Raw genomic sequence first — 20,001 nt, 5'->3', positions numbered from 1 at the left:
TTTACTTAAAGAGTGAACTGATTATCTTGTCTTAAAGTTTCCAACTCCATGTCTGAATCCAGAATAAATAACATTTGAGATTAAATTCTAATATTTGATACAGATGCACAAATAAAGGTAGTTGAGGGTGAAGAGGAAAAATGCTTATGTTGTTTACTATGAAAAAACTTTTTTAAAAAAGAGAAACTACCGAGCCACTGATACTTAACAACTCTATTATGTCAAAATATAACCTCCATTCATTTCCAAGTGTAACTGTACTTCTTCGTTTCCATACAAAGGACATGTTTTTGTTTTTCATTCCTATGAATTCCTCTACATGATCCTTGTGTTCCAGTTAGATAGTGCAATCGAAATAAAACCAGGTAATTTAACACTATTAAAGAATTTTGTATCCTGATACTTTACCAAATTCATTGATTAGTTCTAGTAGTTTTCTAGTGGCATCTTTAGGATTTTCTATGTATAGTATCATGTCATCAGCAAAGAGTGACAGTTTTACTTCTTTTCCAATTTGTATTCCTTTTATTTCTTTTTCTTCTCTGATTGCTGTGGCTGGGACTTCCAAAACTATGTTGAATAAGAGTGGTGAGAGTGGACATCCTTGTCTTGTTCCTGATCTTAGTGGAAATGCTTTCAGTTTTTCACCAGTGAGTATGATGCTTGCTGTGGGTTTGTCATATATGGCTTTTATTATGTTGAGGTAGGTTCCCTCTATGCCCATTTTCTGCAAAGCTTTTATCATAAATGATATTGAATTTTGTCAAAAGCTTTTTCTGCATCTATTGAGATGATCATATGGTTTTTATTCCTTAATTTGTTAATGTGGTGTATCACATTGATTGATTTGCATATATTGAAGAATCCTTGCATCCTTGGGATAAATCCCACTTGATCATAGTGTATGATCCATTTAATGCGCTGTTGGATTCTGTTTGCTAGTATTTTGTCCAGGATTTTTGTATCTATGTTCATCAGTGATATTGGTCTATAATTTTCTTTTTTTGTGATATCTTTTTCTGGTTGTGTATCAGGGTGATGGTGGCTTCGTAGAATGAATTTGGGAGTGTTTCTCCCTCTTCAATTTTTTGGAAGAATTTGAGAAGGATAGGTGTTAGCTCTTCTCTAAATGTTTGATAGAATTCTCCTGTGAAGCCATCTGGTCCTGGACTTTTGTTTGTTGGAAGAGTTTTAATTATGGTTTCAATTTCATTACTTGTGATAGTTCTGTTTATATTTTTTTATTCTTCCTGGTTCGGTCTTGGAAAATTCTACCTTTCCAAGAATTTGTCCATTTCTTTGTGGTTGTCCATTTTATTGGCATATAGTTGTTTGTAGTAGTCTCTATAATCCTTTGTATTTCTGCAGTGTCAGTTGTGATTTCTCCTTTTTCACTTCTGTTTTTATTGATTTACATCCTCTCCATTTTTTTCTTGATGAGTCTGGCTAAGTGTTTATCAATTTTGTTTATCTTCTCAAAGAACCAGCTTTTAGTTTTATTGATCTTTGCTATTTTCTTAATTTCGATTTCATTTATTTCTGATCTGATTTTATGATTTCTTTCCTTCTACTGACTTTAGGTTTTCTTTGTTCTTCTTTCTCTAGTTGTTTTAAGTGTAAGGTTAGATTGTTTATTTGAGATTTTTCTTGTTTCTTGAGGTGAGATTGTATTGCTATAACCTTCCCTCTTAGAACTGCTTTTGCTGTGGCCCATAGGTTTTGGGTTGTCATGTTTTCATTATCATTTGTTTCTATTTATTTTTTTATTTCATCTTTAATTTCTTCAGTGATCTCTTGGTTATTTATTAGTGCACTGTTTAGCCTACATGTATTTGCATTTTTTACATTTTTTCCCCTATAATTGATTTCCAATCTCATAGCGTTCTGGGCAGAAAAGATGCTTGATATGATTTCAATTTTCATAAATTTTCTGAGTCTTGATTTGAGACCCAAGATGTGATCTATCCTGGACAATGTTCTATGTGCACTTGAGAAGAAAGTGTATTCTGCCACTTTTGGGTGGAATGTTCTATAAATATCAGTTAGATCTATCTGGTCTATTGTGTCATTTAAAGCTTGTATTTCCTTATTTATTTTCTGTTTGGATGATCTGTCCATTGGTGTAAGTGGGGTGTTAAAGTCCCTTACTATTATTGTGTTACTGTTGATTTCTCCTTTCATGGTTGTTAAGCATTTGCCTTAAGTATTGAGGTGTTCCTATGTTGGGTGCATAAACATTTATAATTGTTATATCTTCCTCTTGGATTGATCCTTTGATCATTATGTAGTGTCCCTCCCTATTTCTTGTAACAGTCTTTATTTTAAAGTCTATTTTATCTGATATGAGTATTGCTACTCCAGCTTTCTTTTGATTTCCATTTGCATGGAATATCTTTTTCCATCTCTTCACTTTCAGTCTGTATATGTCCCTAGGTCTGAAGTGGGTCTCTTGTAGACAGGATATATATAGGTCATGTTTTTGTTTCCTTTCAGCCAGTCTGTGTCTTTTGGTTGGGTCATTTAATCAATTTACATTCAAGGTTATTATTGATACGTATGTTCCTATGACCATTTTCTTAATTGTTTTGGGTTTGTTTTCGTGGATCTTTTTCTTCTCTTGGGTTTCCTGCTTAGAGAAGTTTCTTTAGCATTTGTTGTACAGCTGGTTTGGTGGTGCTGAATTCTCTTAGCTTTTGCTTTTCCGAAAAGCTTTTCATTTCTCTATCGAATCTGAAGGAGATCCTTCCTGGGTAGAGTAATCTTGGTTGTAGGTTTTTCTTTCATCACTTTAAGTATATCCTGTCACTCCCTTCTTGTCTGCAGAGTTTCCGCTGAAAAATGAGCTGATAACCTTTTGGGGATTCCTTTGTAGTTGTTTTTTGCTTTTTCCTCGCTGCTTTGAATATTTTTTCTTTGAATTTAATTTTTGTTAGTTTCATTAATATGTGTGTTGGTGTGTTTTTCCTAGGGTTTATCCTGTATGGGAGTCTCTGTGCTTCCTGGACTTGGGTGACTATTACCTTTCCCATGTTAGGGAGTTTTCAACTATAATCTCTTCAAATATTTTCTCAGACCCTTTCTTTTTCTTTTCTTCTTCTGGGACCCCTATAATTAGAATGTTGGTGTGTTTAGTGTTGTCTTGGAGGTCTCTGAGATTGTCTTCAATTCTTTTCATTCTTTTTTCTTTATTTTGCACCTTGGAAGTTATTTCCACCATTTTGTCTTTCAGCTCACTTATTCGCTCTTCTGCCTCAGTTATTCCATTATTGATTCCTTCTAGTGCATTTTTCAATTCAGTTATTGTGCTGTTCATCGCTGTTTGTTTGTTCTTTAGTTCCTCTAGATCTTTGTTAAACATTGCTTGTATTTTCTCAATCCATGCCTCCATTCTATTTCTGAGATTCTGGATCATCTTTTTTTAAAATTATTATTAGTTTCTGCTTTAAAACAAAGCGAATCAGTCATACATATACATCTGTTCCCACATCCCTTCCCTCCTGCATCTCCCTCCCTCCCACCTTCCACATCCCACCCCTCCAGGAGGTCACAAAGCACCGAGCCGAACTCGCTGTGCATTGCGGCTGCTTCCCACTATCTATCTACCTTACATTTGGTAGTGTATATATGTCCATGCCTCTCTTCTGCTTTGTCACACCTTACACTTCCCCCTCCCCATATCCTCAAGTCAATTCTCAAGTAAGTCTGTGTCTTTATTCCCGTTTTACCCCTAGGTTCTTCATGACATTTTTTTTTTAATTCCATATATATGTGTTAGCATACTGTATTTGTCTTTCTCTTTCTGACTTACTTCACTCTGTATGACAGACTCTAGGTCCATCCATCTCACTACAAATAGCTCAGTTTCCTTTCTTTTTATGGCTGAGTAATATTCCATTATATATGTGCCACATCTTCTTTATCCATTCATCCGATGATGGACACTTAGGTTGTTTCCATCTCCGGACTATTGTGAATAGAGCTGCAATGAACATTTTGGTACATGTCTCTTTTTGAATTATGGTTTTCTTAGGGTATATGCCTAGTAGTGGGATTGCTGGGTCATATGGTAGTTCTATTTGTAGATTTTTAAGGAACCTCCATACTGTTCTCCATAGTGGCTGTACCAATTCACATTCCCACCAGCAGTGCAAGAGTGTTCCCTTTTCTCACACCCTCTCCAGCATTTATTGTTTCTAGATTTCTTGATGATGCCCATTCTGACTGGTGTGAGAAGATATCTCATTGTAGTTTTGATTTGCATTTCTCTAATGATTAATGATGTTGAGCATTCTTTCATGTGTTTGTTGGCAGTCTGTATATCTTCTTTGGAGAAATGCCTATTTAAGTCTTCTGCCCATTTTTGGATTGGGTTGTTTGTTTCTTTGCTATTGAGCTGCATGAGCTGCTTATAAATTTTGGAGATTAATCCTTTGTCAGTTGCTTCATTTGCAAATATTTTCTCCCATTCTGAGGGTTGTCTTTTGGTCTTGTTTATGGTTTCCTTTGCTGTGCAAATTATGAAGTTTCATTAGGTCCCATTTGTTAATCTTTGTTTTTATTTCCATTTCTCTAGGAGGTGGGTCCAAAAGGATCTTGCTGTGATTTATGTCATAGAGTGTTCTGCCTTTGTTTTCCTCTAAGAGGTTGACAGTTTCTGGCCTTACATTTAGGTCTTTAATCCATTTTGAGCTTATTTCTGTGTATGGTGTTAGGGAATGATCTAATCTCATAATTTTACATGTCCCTGTCCAGTTTTCCCAGCACCACTTATTGAAGAGGCTGTCCTTTCTCCACTGTACATTCCTGCCTCCTTTATCAAGGATAAGTTGACCATACCTGCATGGGTTTATCTCTGGGCTTTCTATCCTGTTCAATTGATCTAACTTTCTGTTTTGTGCCAGTACCACACTGTCTTGATTACTGTAGCTTTGTATTATAGTCTGAAGTCAGGGAGCCTGATTCCTCCAGCTCCGTTTTTCGTTCTCAAGATTGCTTTGTCTATTCGGGGTCTTTTGTTTTTCCAAACAAATTTTGAAACTTTTTGTTCTAGTTCTGTGAAAAATGCCAGTGGTAGTTTGATAGGGACTGCATTGAATTTGTAGATTGCTTTGGGCAGTAGAGTCATTTTCACAATATTGATTCTTCCAATCCAGGAACATGGAATATCTCTCCATCTATTTGTATCATCTTTAATTTCTTTCATCAGTGACTTATAATTTTCTGCATACAGGTCTTTTGTCTCCTTAGGTAGGTTTATTCCTAGATATTTTATTCTTTTTGTTGCAATGGTAAATGGGAGTGTTTTCTTGATTTCATTTTCAGATTTTTCATCATTAGTGTACAGGAATGCCAGAGCATTAATTTTGTATCCTGCTACTTTACCAAATTCATTGATTAGCTCTAGTAGTTTTCTGGTGGCATCTTTAGGATTCTCTATGTATAGTATCATGTCATCTGCAAACAGTGACAGCTTTACTTCTTCTTTTCCAATTTGGATTCCTTTTATTTCCTTTTCTTCTCGGACTGCTGTAGCTAAAACTTCCAAAACTAAGTTGAACAGGAGTGGTGAGAGTGGGCAGCCTTGTCTTGTTCCTGATCTTAGTGGAAATGGTTTCAGTTTTTCACCATTGAGGACAATGTTGGCTGTGGGTTTGTCATATATGGCCTTTATTATGTTGAGGAAAGTTCCCTCTATGCCTATTTTCTGCAGGGTTTTTATCATAAATGGGTGTTGAATTTTGTCAAAAGCTTTCTCTGCATCTATTGAGATGATCATATGGTTTTTCTCCTTCAATTTGTTAATATGGTGTATCACATTGATTGATTTGTGTATATTGAAGAATCCTTGCATTCCTGGAATAAACCCCACTTGATCATGGTGTATTATCCTTTTAATGTGTTGTTGGATTCTGTTTGCTAGTATTTTGTTGAGGATTTTTGCATCTATGTTCATCAGTGATATTGGCCTGTAGTTTTCTTTCTTTGTGACATCCTTGCCTGCTTTTGGTATCAAGGTGATGGTGGCCTCGTAGAATGAGTTTGAGAGTGCTCCTCCCTCTGCTATATTTTGGAAGAGTTTGAGAAGGATAGGTGTTAGCTCTTCTCTAAATGCTTGATAGAATTCGCCTGTGAAGCCATCTGGTCCTGGGCTTTTGTTTGATGGAAGATTTTTAATCACAGTTTCAATTTCAGTGCTTGTGATTGGTCTATTCATATTTTCTATTTCTTCCTGATTCAGTCTTGGCAGGTTGTGCATTTCTAAAAATTTGTCCATTTCTTCCAGGTTGTCCATTTTATTGGCAAAGATTTTCTTGTAGTAATCTCTCATGATCTTTTGTATTTCTACAGTGTCAGTTGTTACTTCTCCTTTTCATTTCTATTTCTATTGATTTGAGTCTTCTCCCTTTTTTTCTTGATGAGTTTGGCTAATGGTTTGTCAATTTTGTTTATCTTCTCAAAGAACCAGCTTTTAGCTTTATTGATCTTTGCTATCGTTTCCTTCATTTCTTTTTCATTTATTTCTGATCTGATCTTTATGATTTCTTTCCTTCTGCTAACTTTGGGGGTTTTTTGTTCTTCTTTCTCTAATTGCTTTAGGTGCAGGGTCAGGTTGCTTACTCAAGATGTTTCCTGTTTCTTAAGGTGGGATTGTATTGCTATAAACTTTCCCCTTAGAACTGCTTTTGCTGCATCCCATAGGTTTTGGGTCGTTGTGTCTCCATTGTCATTTGTTTCTAGGTATTTTTTTATTTCCTCTTTGATTTCTTCAGTGATCACTTCGTTATTGAGTAGTGTATTGTTTAGCCTCCATGTATTTGTATTTTTTACAGATCTTTTCCTGTAATTGATGTCTAGTCTCATAGCATTGTGGTCGGAAAAGATACTTGATACAATTTCAATTTTCTTAAATTTACCAAGGCTTGATTTGTGACCCAAGATATGATCTATCCTGGAGAATGTTCCATGAGCACTTGAGAAAAATGTGTGTTCTGTTGTTTTTGGATGGAATGTCCTATAAATATCAATTAAGTCCATCTTGTTTAATGTATCATTTAAAGCTTGTGTTTCCTTACTTATTTTCATTTTGGATGATCTGTCCATTGGTGAAAGTGGGGTGTTAAAGTCTCCTACTATGAGTGTGTTACTGTCTATTTCCCCTTTTATGGCTGTTAGTATTTGCCTTATGTATTGAGGTGCTCCTATGTTGGGTGCATAAATATTTACAATTGTTATATCTTCTTCTTGGATCGATCCTTTATCATTATGTAGTGTCCTTCTTTGTCTCTTCTAATAGTCTTTATTTTAAAGTCTATTTTGTCTGATATGAGAATTGCTACTCCAGCTTTCTTTTGGTTTCCATTTGCATGGAATATCTTTTTCCATCCCCTTACTTTCAATCTGTATGTGTCTCTAGGTCGAAACTGGGTCTCTTATAGACAGCGTATATATGGGTCTTATTTTTGTAGCCATTCAGCCAATCTGTGTCTTTTGGTGGGAGCATTTAGTCCATTTACATTTAAGGTAATTATTGATATGTATGTTCCTATTCCCAGTTCCTTATTTGTTTTGGGTTCATTATTGTAGGTATTTTCCTTCTGTTGTATTTCTTGCCTAGAGAAGTTCCTTTAGCATTTGTTGTAAAGCTGGTTTGGTGGTGCTGAACTCTCTCAGCTTTTGCTTGTCTGTAAACATTTTAATTTCTCCATCAAATCTGAATGAGATCCTTGCTGGGTAGAGTAATCTTGGTTGCAGGTTTCTCTCCTTCATTACTTTAATTATGTCCTGCCACTCCCTTCTGGCTTGTAGAGTTTCTGCTGAGAGATCAGCTGTTAACCTGATGGGGATTCCCTTGTGTGTTATTTGTTGTTTTTCCCTTGCTGCTTTTAATATGATTTCTTTGTGTTTAATTTTTGACAGTTTGATTAATATGTGTCTTGGCGTATTTCTCCTTGGATTTATTCTGTATGGGACTCTCTGTGCCTCCTGGACTTGATTAACTATTTCCTTTCCCATATTAGGGAAGTTTTCAACTATAATCTCTTCAAATATTTTCTCAGTCCCTTTCTTTTTCTCTTCTTCTTCTGGAAACCCTATAATTCGAATGTTGGTGCATTTAATGTTGTCCCAGAGGTCTCTGAGACTGTCCTCTGTTCTTTTCATTCTTTTTTCTTTATTTTTCTCTGCATCAGTTATTTCCACTATTTTATCTTCCACCTCACTTATCCGTTCTTCTGCCTCAGTTATTCTGCTATTGATCCCATCTAGAGTATTTTTCATTTCATTTATTGTGTTTTTAATCAATGCTTGATTCATCTTTAGTTCTTCTAGGTCCTTGTTAACTGTTTCTTGCATTTTGCCTATTCTATTTCCAAGATTTTGGATCTTGGAAATAGAATCTTGGATCATCTTTACTATCATTATTCTGAATTCTTTTTCAGGTAGACTGCCTATTACCTCTTCATTTGTTAGGTCTGGTGGGTTTTTATCTTGCTCCTTCACCTGCTTTGTGTTTTTTTGTCTTCTCATTTTGCTTATGTTACTGTGTTTGGGGTCTCCTTTTTGCAGGCTACAGATTCGTAGTTCCCATTTTTTTTTTGGTGCCTGTCCCCAGTGGCTAAGGTTGTTTCAGTAGGTTGTGTAGGCTTCCTGGTTGGGGGGACTAGTTCCTGTGTTCTGGTGGTTGAGGCTCGATCTTGTCTTTCTGGTGGACAGGTCCACTTCTGGTGGTGTGTTTTGGGGTGCCTGTGGCCTTATTTTGTTTTAGGCAGCCTCTCTGCTAATGGATGGGGTTGTGTTCCTGTCTTTCTAGTTGCTTGGCATAGGGTGACCTGCACTGTAGCTTGCTTGTCATTGACTGAAGCTGGGTGCTGGTGTTGAGATGGAGATCTCTGGGAGATTTTCCCCGCTTGATATTATGTGGAGCTGGGAGGTCTCTTGTGAACCCATGTCCTGAACTTGGCTCTCCCACTTCAGAGGCACAGCACTGACTCCTGGCTGTAGCACCAAGAGCCTTTCGTCTACCCGGCTCAGAATAAAAGGGAGAAAAAGAGCATGAAAAAATTAGTAGATGAGAGAAAGAGAGAGATAAAGAAAGGAAGAAGGAAAGAAAGGAAGGAAGGAAGGAAGGAAGGAAGGAAGGAAGGAAGAAAGAAAGAAAGAAAAAAAGAAAGAAAGAAAGAAAGAAAGGAGGGAGGGAGGAAGGATGGAAAGAAATAAAGAAAGAAAGGAGGGAGGGAGGAAGGAAAGAAAAAGAAAGAGTGAAAGGAACAAGGGAGGGAGGGCGGAAAGAAAAAGAAAGAGTGAAAGGAAGAAGGGAGGGAGGAAGGAAGGAAAGAAAGAGAGGAAGAAAGAAAAAAAGAAAGAAAGAGAGAAGGAAAGAAAGACATGAGTGAGGGAGGGAGGGTGGAAGGAAAGAAAGAGAGAAAGAAAGAAAGGAGGGGCGGAGGGGGGGAGGAAGGAAGGGAAGGTAGGAAAAAAAGAAAAAGCAGGTAAAGTAAAATAGAATAAAGTATAAAATATAGTAGTGTTATTAAAATTAAAAAGTAATTATTGAAAAAAAACCGGACAGATAGAACCCTGGGACATATGGTGGAAGCAAAGCTATACAGAGAAAATCTCACAGAGAAGCATACACATACACATTCAGAAAAAGAGAGCAGGGGGAAAAATCGAAAATCTTGCTCTCAAAGTCCACCTCCTCAATTTGGGATAATTCGTTGTAAAAAGAGGAAAAGGGGAAAAAGTCTGAAATCTTGCTCTCAAAGTCCACCTCCTTAATTTGGGATAATTCGTTGTAAAAAGAGGAAAAGGGGAAAAAGTCTTAAATCTTGTCCTGAAAGTCCACCGCCTCAATTTGGGATGATTCGCTGTCCATTCATGCACTCCACAGATGCACGGCACATCAAGTGGACCGTGGAGCTTTAATCCGCTGCCTCCGAGGCTGCACAGAGAGATTTCCCTGTCTCTTCTCTTCTCCCACAGCTCCCGGGTCTCAGCCTTGGACCTGGCCCCGCCTCTGCGCGTAGGTCGCCGGAGGGCGTCCGTTCTTCGCTCAGACAGGACGGGTTTAAAGGAGCTGCTGATTCGGGGGCTCTGGCTCACTCAGGCAGAGGGGAGGGAGGGGCGCGCAGTGTGGGGCAGGCGTGCGGCGGCAGAGGCCGGCGTGACGTTGCACCAGCCCGTGGAGCTCCATGCGCTTTCCCGTGGAAGCCGTCCCTGGGTCCCGGGACCCTGGCAGTGGCGGGCTGCACAGGCTCCCCGGAAAGCGGGGTGGACAGTGACCTGCGCTTGCACACAGGTCTTGTGGCGGCGGCAGCAGCAGCCCCAGCATCCCACGCCCGTCTCCGGGGTCCGCGCCTTTAGCCATGGCTCGCGCCCGTCTCTGGTGCTTCTTTAAGTAGCGCTCTTAATGCCCTCTCCTCGCGCACCAGGAAACAAAAGGGAAGAAAAAGTCTCTTGCCTCTTCGGCAGCTCCAGACTTTTTCCCCGGACTCCCTCCGGACTAGCCGTGGTGCACTAACCCCTTCAGGCTCTCTTTCCAACGCCAGCCCCCGTCCTCTCCCTGCGCTCCGACTCTGGATTATCTTTACTATAATTACTCTGAATTCTTTTTCAGGTAGATTGCCTATTTCCTTTTCATTTATTTGGTCTTGTAGGTTTTTACCTTGCTCCTTCATTTGTGACATATTTTTTGTGACTTTTTTTTTTTTTTTTTTTTTTTATGAGTGGGATTGTGTTCCTGTCTTACTGGTTGTTTGGCCTGAGGCTTCCAACACTGGAGTTTGCAGGCTACTGGGTAGAGCTGGGTCTTGGTGCTGAGACAAGGAACTCTGTGAGACCTCACTCCGATGATTATTCCCTGGGGTCTGAGGTTCTCTGTTAGTCCAGTTGTTCGGACTCAGAGCTCCCACTGCAGGAGCTTTGGCCCAACCCTGGGTTTGTGAACCAAGATCCTGCAAGCTGCCTGGGGCAGCAAAAAAAAATAAAAATAAAAATAAAAAAATAATAATAATAGCAAAGTAAAAAATAAAATTAGACTAGGAAACTAACAGATATGTTAGGAAGAATATAAAAGTAAAAATATAGATGAATCAACAACTGGAAGGTACATTAGTACCACAATAGTAAAAAAGAGGAGGAGGGAAAAGAAAAAAAAAAGAGGGGGGAAAGGCCTTGGCTGTGAAAGGCAGGGCGTAAGCAAGGGTGAGGTTTGAGCGGTGGGTGGGGCCAATGCTCATAACCCACAGGGCTGGAAAAGGCCCTGGGGGCTGTGGGGGGGTGTGTGGTTTAGGCTCAATGGAACAGAAGGGGCCCAGGTGTGCCCCCCACCCCTGTTCTCAGAGGGCGGGGGACCTCATCTGGGATCCCAGCGGGCTTCTTGGGCATGAGTGGGTGGGGAAATGCTGACCTCTCCTCTCCTGCTCCTCTGGTCTGGGAGGGCCCCTCCCGCCTGCCTCTCCTGATCTCCCTGGCCTCAGGGGCGCAGATCCTGCCTGGCTTCCACTGCTCCTCTCCCGCTCAGTCCCCCTACATCCTGCTGTTTCACTTTGGGGTTCCTCCCGTCTCCTTCAGCATCAGAGTCCCCCACCAGTGGCCAGCAGGTGTCCTAGTTGTGGGGAGACACTAACTCTGCATCTTCCCACACGGCCATCTTGACTCCGCCTCCTCTTTATACATTTTGGATAATAACCCCTTATAGGATATATGTTTTGCAAATATTTTCTCCCATTCAGAAGGTTGCCTTTTCATTTTGTTGATGGATTTCTTCACTGTGCAGAAGCATTTTCGTTTGATATAGTCCCACTTGTTTATTCTTGCTTTCGTTACTTTTGCTTTTGGAGTCAGGTCCAAAAACTAATCACCAAGACATATCAAGGAGCTTACTGCCTACATTTTCTTTCAGGAGTTTTGTGGTTTCACATCTTATGTTCAAGTCTTCAGTTCATTTTGAGTAAATATTTGGGTGTGGTGTACGAGAGTAGTCTGGTTTTATTCTTTTGCATGTGGCTGTCCAGTTTTCTCAATACTATTTATTGAAGAGCCTCTCTATTCCATATTGTATATTTTTGGCTCCTTGGTTGTAAATTAATTGAGCATATATGCCTGGGTTTGTATCTGGGCTCTCTCATCTCTTCCATTGATCTATGTGCCTGTTTTTATGCCAATGCCATACTGTTCTGATTACTCTAGCTTTGTAGTATAGTCTGAAGTCAGGGAACATGATTCAACCAGCTTCTTCTTCTTTCTCAAGATTCCTGTGGATATTCAGGGTCTTTTGTGGTTCCATACAAATTTTAGGATTGCACGTTCTATTTCTGTGAAAAATGTCATTGGAATTTTGATAGGGGTTACCTTGAATCTGTAGACTTTGAAATTATCCAGGCCACTTTTCCCTACTCCAGATTCATATTTCTAACTGCCTATACAACATCTCCATTTGAATATCTCATAGGCAACATTAACTTAACATTATCTTTCTCCCCACAAACCTGCTCTTTCCACAGTCTTCTCTTTCTCAGGAAATGACATGTACATACTTCCAATGCTCAGTTCTGAAAACTTACTTATTTTTGAGTCCTCCATTTCTCTAACATACCTACATGTAATATGTCAGCAGATTCTGTGAACCCTATCCAGAATCAGACCACTTTTGGCTACCTCCACTTCTATCATCCCTTTGCAAGCCAACATTGTATCTCACTTGGATCATTAGTTAGTAGCCTAACTGTCTTACAGCTTCTATTTCTTCTTTCCCACATCTTCTTCCCATCCCAAGACCTCAATCACAGCCAAACCCAACCAGACTATCTTTTTAAACCAAAAGTCAAATAATATCACTCCTGAGCTCAAAAACTCTCAGCAGTTTTCCATTTAACTCTAAATAAAGGCCCTTCAATGATTTACTAAGTCCTATGTTATCTGGCATTCTGATCCCTTTTCTTCCTACCCTTTTTTTTCTCATTCCAGTATTGTCCCATTAGTCTTGGTGTTGTTTTTTGGACAATCCTGGCACACCTAAGCTTTAAGGATTTCTGGTCCCTCTCTCTGAAATGCTGTTCTCCCAAATAATGGTGGTATCACCTCATGGTATCATTCCTCATCACATTCAAGCCTTTGTTCAAATATACCTTCAGTAAGGCCTCCCCTGACCACCCATTTAACAATGCAGTCCCCTGCTTCCACATGCCCTATCTCCTTTCCCTGCCCTTTTAAAAGTCATAGGCCTTATCATTATTTGGTATACTGGAGGGTTTCTTTCTTTATTTGTTCATTGTCTGTATTCCCCCTCTAGAACTTATTATCCCTCAAGGCAGAGATTTTTGTCCTTTTGTTGCTATTTTTTTTTCATGTTATATGCCTAGCTCTAGAATACTGCCTGGCAAATAATTGTCTCATGATACAAATTTATTGAAGTAATAGATAGAAGGATCAGAATAATCTTGATATGAAGAAGTGCTAGGGTTGTTTTAATATGTCAAGCCCTTAAAGGCCTATATCTTTAACAGAGAATAAAGGAGCTATAAAACACCATCACCCCAGTGATTTTACTTGAAATATCACTGGTGCTCAAGGCTGGTCCTATTTGCTCTCTCCTGATGACCTGTGTTTTATAGGTTTTCCTCCTGTCACCCATCATGACCCACATCAAATTTTGATTGAAAATAGCTGTGACCTTGGTTAAACCTAAATTCTGCTTATTCTTTGTTTTATAATTTCACTACTGGTGTTTTCTTCCAACTTGGTGCAAGTTGGTTCAGAGTTTCCTGCCTAAGTCTTCTCTTGGATAAAAGGCACTATGCCTCAGACTGCCTTAACCTCTTAATCTAACCAGCAATCATGCACTCACCATTCTAAGGGATAAAGCATGGTCATCAAGGTTTTGAAAGTGTTCATGGTACCCATTCTGGAGCGATGCTCCTGTTGCCTGAAGTAGGACAAGCATTTGATTACAGGGGAATTAAGCGGCCAGGGAAGTCCTAGGAGAGTTAGATTTAAGGATATCTGAAGCATATAAAACAAAAAAGATAAAAATTAGGTAATGTGAAAGTTAAATGCTGCTTGAAATATTTGAGGTGGGGATTGTGTTGCAGAGGAACGTTAAAAGGAGAAAGGAATTTTTCCAAAGTACTACATTCTAATATGTCTGTGAGAATCTCAAGTTATAAAGCAGGGCCATTTTCTGCTTTGTTGTTGCTGTGTTTTTTAATATGTTAATCCCAAACTCCTAATTTATCTCCTCCCAACCCCCACCCCTCTGTCTCCCTTGGTAACCATAAGTTTGTTTTCTATGAATGGCCATTTTCTTTATTCAAAGACTACATATGGTGCTAAACTTAGCTACTACTTTTAGTATCATTTTACGGAGTACTGCAATAGAACTGATTTTAATAACGTGGAGCATTGCTTAATTGTCTGATGATATCAATTTTGATTTTCAGCTGAATATTAATACTTACCGTTTCCCGGTTGGATAGAACCTAGAGCAAGCATGGCCATCCCAGGCGCAGTAAGGGTCTCTTGCCAGGCAGCAGTCAGCACAGGCTGTACCGTAGATGTGGCAGCGATGCAGAGACACTTGGGAAAGTCCTTCATTGGAGCTCACATACAACTGTTGCTATTAGAAGAATGATGGTGATTTATTTCAGATGTGGAAGTTAAAAGTGGACTTTCAGCAGGAACACAATATAATATATGCCCACAAACCCTTGGATTCATTTTGAAATAGACTAAAAACAAGAAGCAAAGTACAGAAGGGTATAAAGCCAAAATAAATAGAATTTTCCTACGTTAATATGCTTATAACATTACCACTTTCCTGTTTTAAAAAAAAGTTCAGAGCACCATGTAGAATGGTAATGTATTTTAGACATTGGGATTCATTGTTCTCTCAGATTTGAGCTAATGTATTACAGATTTAAATTATGATGTTTGCCTTTTTTCTTTGAATGCTGTCTCTTGGCAAAGCACAAGGCAGCTTTCTTATTCTTCAAGTCTGGCAAGCCATCACCTTGTAAATTTGAAAAAGTAGAGTCTAAAATAAAGGGCACCTTTATGTTTAGAAAAAATAGATGGTAAGTATTAGATAAAATTATTTTTAAAATTTCACATGCCTTTGAAAGTGACATTACTGAGAGCAATTTTAAAATTATTTAGAAGACTGTAAGTATTTATATTTAGACATGTTTTAAACTTTCTGTATGATCCCAAGATCTTCAGCAGCCTGAGTCATAAATAAAGATTTCATCCTCCTTCATTTGTACAGTGTCAAGAGCTTATTATGATATTTCTCCAAGTCTTTTAGCTGTGCATAAAGCAGTTCTCAGGAGTTGAAGGGACGTTTCTAATCCACAGTCCTTATTTTACAAAGGACTGATAATATGTAATTCAAGTTAACATAGAATTTCTAAGCTGGAACTTGAATACATGCACATGTGCACACGTGTGTGTATGTGTGTGTGTCTGTATGTATATATGTATATAAATTTAGAAATTATATATAAATTTAAAAATTATATGTAGATTTAAAATTAAATCAGTGAGGGCACCATTGGTCTATCAGGTTCTGGAGGCACATATCTGAGATTCAGATCCCAGCTACCACAAATTTGCTGGTTAACTTTTCTGAATCTCAGCTTCCTCTTTGGTAAGACTGGGACAATATAGCACTTACTCCACAGATTTTATGTAAGAACTAAATACAAGGGCTAACTCCACATAAAATGCTTAGAATAATTTCTGGCACCTAAGCGCTTAATGAATATTAAGCAATAGTATTAGTAAACTACCAATGAACGAGCTAGCAATTTACACATTTTCAATTCTAATTAATCATTTGAATCACATCTCAGCCTAGCACATCTAATATAAAATAATTATTTTATTCAGATCAATGAATTTTTCAGAAAATAGGCTGAAAATTACTGATCCCCATTTGAGACATTCAAGCTATAAGAAAACAACTGCATGTTTTGATGATAATCATTTCTCTAGAAATATTTGAAATAAATGTTCATTGAGTACATTAACAAATAATATAGTTAATGCATCAACTTCATTAAAATATTTCAAGGAAATTGTTTATTTGAGGAAAGGATACAGGTAATTCCATTCTAGAAATTATCTTTTTTATTAATCTATTTTCTGCTATATGGAATGCAAGGATAAATTAGAGAATAAAGGAGCATAAAATGAAAAGTAAAATTTTTAGTTTGAGCATTAGAGAAGGTACTAACTTCGTGGAATTTAAATATATATAAAATACCATTGGCAATTTGTAGTTCTTTCACACTGAAAAAATAATGCAATATATAGTTGTGTAAATGAATTCTCCCCCAAATCAAACAATTACCTTGCCCTGAATCTAATTGCTTTAATTAAATATTTTAAATTATCTGCAATATAAGATGTTGAAACAAATTTAATACTCAGTCTTTCCAGTGTATGTTTATGCTGTACCCTGCAATTTAATGGAATGGATTGTGTATTACAAGTTCACCAGTTGAATTATGAGCTGAGACCTATAATTGTATACTGTACTACTATGTCACACAAATGGCTTTGTGTCCATTTTGAATCTTGCTCTGATACTTTCTCCTTCCATTAAACTACTATAAACAAAGGGATTCCATGCTGACTTCAAAGACAATTCTGACTTGGGATCAGCTCCCTAGGACATTGGGGACAATGAAAAATGGCTTCTTGTTACTTGGGAAAATGTTTGTTATGCACCATACAAACATTTTTACAGATGAGATCTTTAGCTCCCTTGTACCCTATTTATTTTTCTTCATAAAATTTAGTCAAGTGAAGAGAATACAAGACTAACTGTGGAATACTTCTTTATCTGTAACAGACCAAATATGGTGAAGAACACTAAAGTTATATCATCAGTTATGCCAACACATAAAACCTTTATTCCATATTCCAAGAAAAATAAGTCTTAGGCTCTTACAAACAGCAGTTACCAAAGACTCACTTTATTTTAGGCAATTTATATAAGTTAACTCATTTGTGAGAAAGCATTACCTTGCAGAGGCAGAAACTTAGGTCAGTGAAGTAAAATAATTTGTTTATACTTTAAGGTCACGTTGGGGTTCAAATGCATGTCAGTCCCATTCTGGAGCCTACCCCATTGTTGACTATACTGCTCTGCCCCTTAGAACTTTTGTTTTAGAGATAGCAACTTTGGGGTCTGGAGAGGTGCATGTTTTGCACATGTAGAGATTGGACTTGGGCTTTTCCTCTCCATGATCATTGTGTATTTGCGTGTGAAGGCACAAATTAGAAGATCAAACATTTCTGATAATCATAGTAAAACATTTATTCCCCAGATCCTGAACCCTGATATGGCTTAGATTTGAGACATTCAGATTTTTTAAATGACCTATAAAATAAATCCTATAATAAAGTAAACCCTATAAAATAGCACTTCCTTAGAAATAAGCATAAAAGAATGCACTGCATATTTCAAACATGTGACAGCACAGGAACTCAAAAGAGGATTGATTACTCATTCCAAGTCCCTGAGAAGGTTCGTGATGCTACAGTAGCCCAAACATTATGCTAAATTCTTCCTTCAGAAAGAGTATCTTTATTTTGGTTAGCTTCATACACTGTAATATTTGAGAATAGAGGATATACAAATGTTGGAATATCTTGCTGCATATATATATATATATATATATATATATATATATTCTACTCTGATGAACTTCTGTACAAAAATAAGCCTATTTTGTCTTCCACTAAAGCTAAATTCCATATCAAAATTAAGTGTGTGGTATACTATGAACAGTATTAATTATTTTGCTAATAGTAAAATTAAATTTTCAGAAATTATAAAATACATTCTTCCACAACAGTAAAATTTTTACATACAAAGAAAATAAAAATTGGGTTGTTTTTACCTTTTTGGATGAAATTTTCATTGTTGTTATTGGAGCATGATTCTAAAAAAAATAGAAAGACATTGTTAGTTGCTCAAATAATCCTTAAAACAGATTTTACATTCAAAAACTTTTCTCGTTTCTGTTAAAATTCAAGAAGTCATCATTTCTCTCTATATGCACATATAGTTTCAAAGTTTAGCAGTAATTGTCTATAAAGTACATTTCCTCTGTTTGGAATAAGGACAGATTTGTTATACAAATATATGCCTAAACTAAAAAAAGTGGCAATTATAACACATCTATCAATATAGTCATTAGAAAAAAATGAAAATTTGAGAAATTTCAGAGAATTGAAAAAACTGTATCTTGGAATATTGAACACAATGCATAACTCAGGATTGGGGTGGGGGGCTGTAGAATGGTACCCCTCGTCAACACAGCACTTTGCATAAGACACTATTGTTCACCTGCCAAATGTTGCTATGCCAAGAAGTATTTGCCTGAGCCACACTTATTCTCTTTGTTGAATACAAATAAATATTGTTAGGTAAGGTCCTCTTTTGATAAATGTGAATTAGTGAAAGTACCTAAGAGTTATCTGAAATAGTCATCCTTTCTGAAAGTTCCTCTATTCTTAACTTTACTTCTTAAACATTACTAGTTCCTTTTAAAGATTAAAAATTAGACTCCTGATAACCTGATAAAGATGTGTGAAGTTTTATTTGAATAAGTCAAGTGGCAACACGCTCTCAAAGTAAACTGTGCCCATAATTATTTCACTTTCTGGAGCTGTGTGTTCCTACAAACATTTTAAAGAGAAAATGGTGATATCTTTAAATACTCAGTTGCAACAGATCATGACATTCATTCAGAAATACACATACATACAAAACAAGTTTTGCAATTTATATCCACCTAGGCAACTACTAATAGTTGTACATCCAATTCAAATTAAGATTAGGGAAGTTGGACATATTTTCAGAAAATATTCTGAAAGGAGGATTAAAAAACATATTATGGCTCTGCGCTCTTTGAAAACAAAGTGCCTGGTTTTTACATTGAGTTTCCTGCAGTATATCAGTGTAACACTTAGCTAAGGAATTTATTTCAGTTTAAATGTATTATTTCCTCAAGTGCCCATCACAGTATATCATACACACCCAATTATTTTCACCTCACCTCAGAAAATGTGACACAAACACCATGCTGAAGACAGTAAGCGTATTTGGTAACTGTTTCTCTCAATTTAGCCATATCAATCACTGCACACGCATCCAGAAGGAAGCTCAAACTTCTTTAGTCTCTCTTGGGTTGATGTCCCCCAACATGCATTTTGACTGACTCCATTTTCCCACTGAGAGTTTATTCTTTATGATATAACACCAGCATAACTCATATAACAGACCATAAGTAGTTAGCACATGATCAGAATAACTCACATTTCTAAGACCTTTCCATAGAACGTATGTAAAACTCACTTAATTAATGTTTCTTTATTATCAAACTCACTTAATTAATGTTTGTGTCAAACTCACTTAATTAATGTTTCCTTATTATCAAAAAAAGATATTTCAGAATTAAAAATGAAGTGCTGCAATACGGCCTTTTTGGTTATTTTCAAGAAAACTATTGAATAAGGTACTTTATATTATTTTGGTCATCCAAGTTGTCCCTATTGAATTGAATGAGAAGAAATATGTATTATATATATTATATGTAAAATGCAGTTTTGGTTAATCCAATGAAACAATCAATTTCTTTACAAAGCAAGGCATAGAAAAGGCACTTGAATGCACATAGTTAATATTTTATGAGCATAATTTTAATGCACTAACCACAAGGAACCTTATGCCAAAGTTAGTCTAGCATTAAACATTGTAACTTTAATAACATATTGGGAAATTGCCATAATTCCTCAGTGTCTGTATTTGATTTGATTTTTAAAATAGTTCTTCATATTTAAAATGTATTAGTAAAATCTAATATCATTGTATCTTGATCACTTATGTGCTTATAAATGCAATATTTTTAGTGACTGGGGGAGTATATATTAAGTTAATACATTCTGGGTCCACTCAACAAAGCAAGGCAACTTACTGGACTAGCAATAGTC

At 37.1% G+C, this 20,001-nt stretch overlaps 1 protein-coding gene across 1 annotated transcript in view; it reads right to left on the bottom strand.

The window, feature by feature from the left end:
* SEMA3C (semaphorin 3C) overlaps positions 1-20,001 on the bottom strand; it is a gene marked incomplete at its 3' end in the record, with an annotated part of 189,154 nt that overhangs the window by 8,612 nt on the left and 160,541 nt on the right. Inside the window, exons 14-15 of the mRNA XM_079710851.1 lie at positions 17,907-17,948; positions 14,457-14,614 (exon numbers count right to left, since the gene is read on the bottom strand). Of these exons, the coding sequence (XP_079566977.1) occupies positions 14,457-14,614; positions 17,907-17,948 (200 nt within the window). The remainder of the gene's footprint in view (positions 1-14,456; positions 14,615-17,906; positions 17,949-20,001) is intronic.

Source organism: Hyperoodon ampullatus (assembly GCF_949752795.1).
Source record: "Hyperoodon ampullatus genome assembly, chromosome: 9".
Classification (NCBI taxonomy): domain Eukaryota; kingdom Metazoa; phylum Chordata; class Mammalia; order Artiodactyla; family Ziphiidae; genus Hyperoodon; species Hyperoodon ampullatus.
The sequence above is the reverse complement of the archived record's forward strand: the minus strand, read 5'-3'. Positions and strand labels throughout refer to the sequence as shown.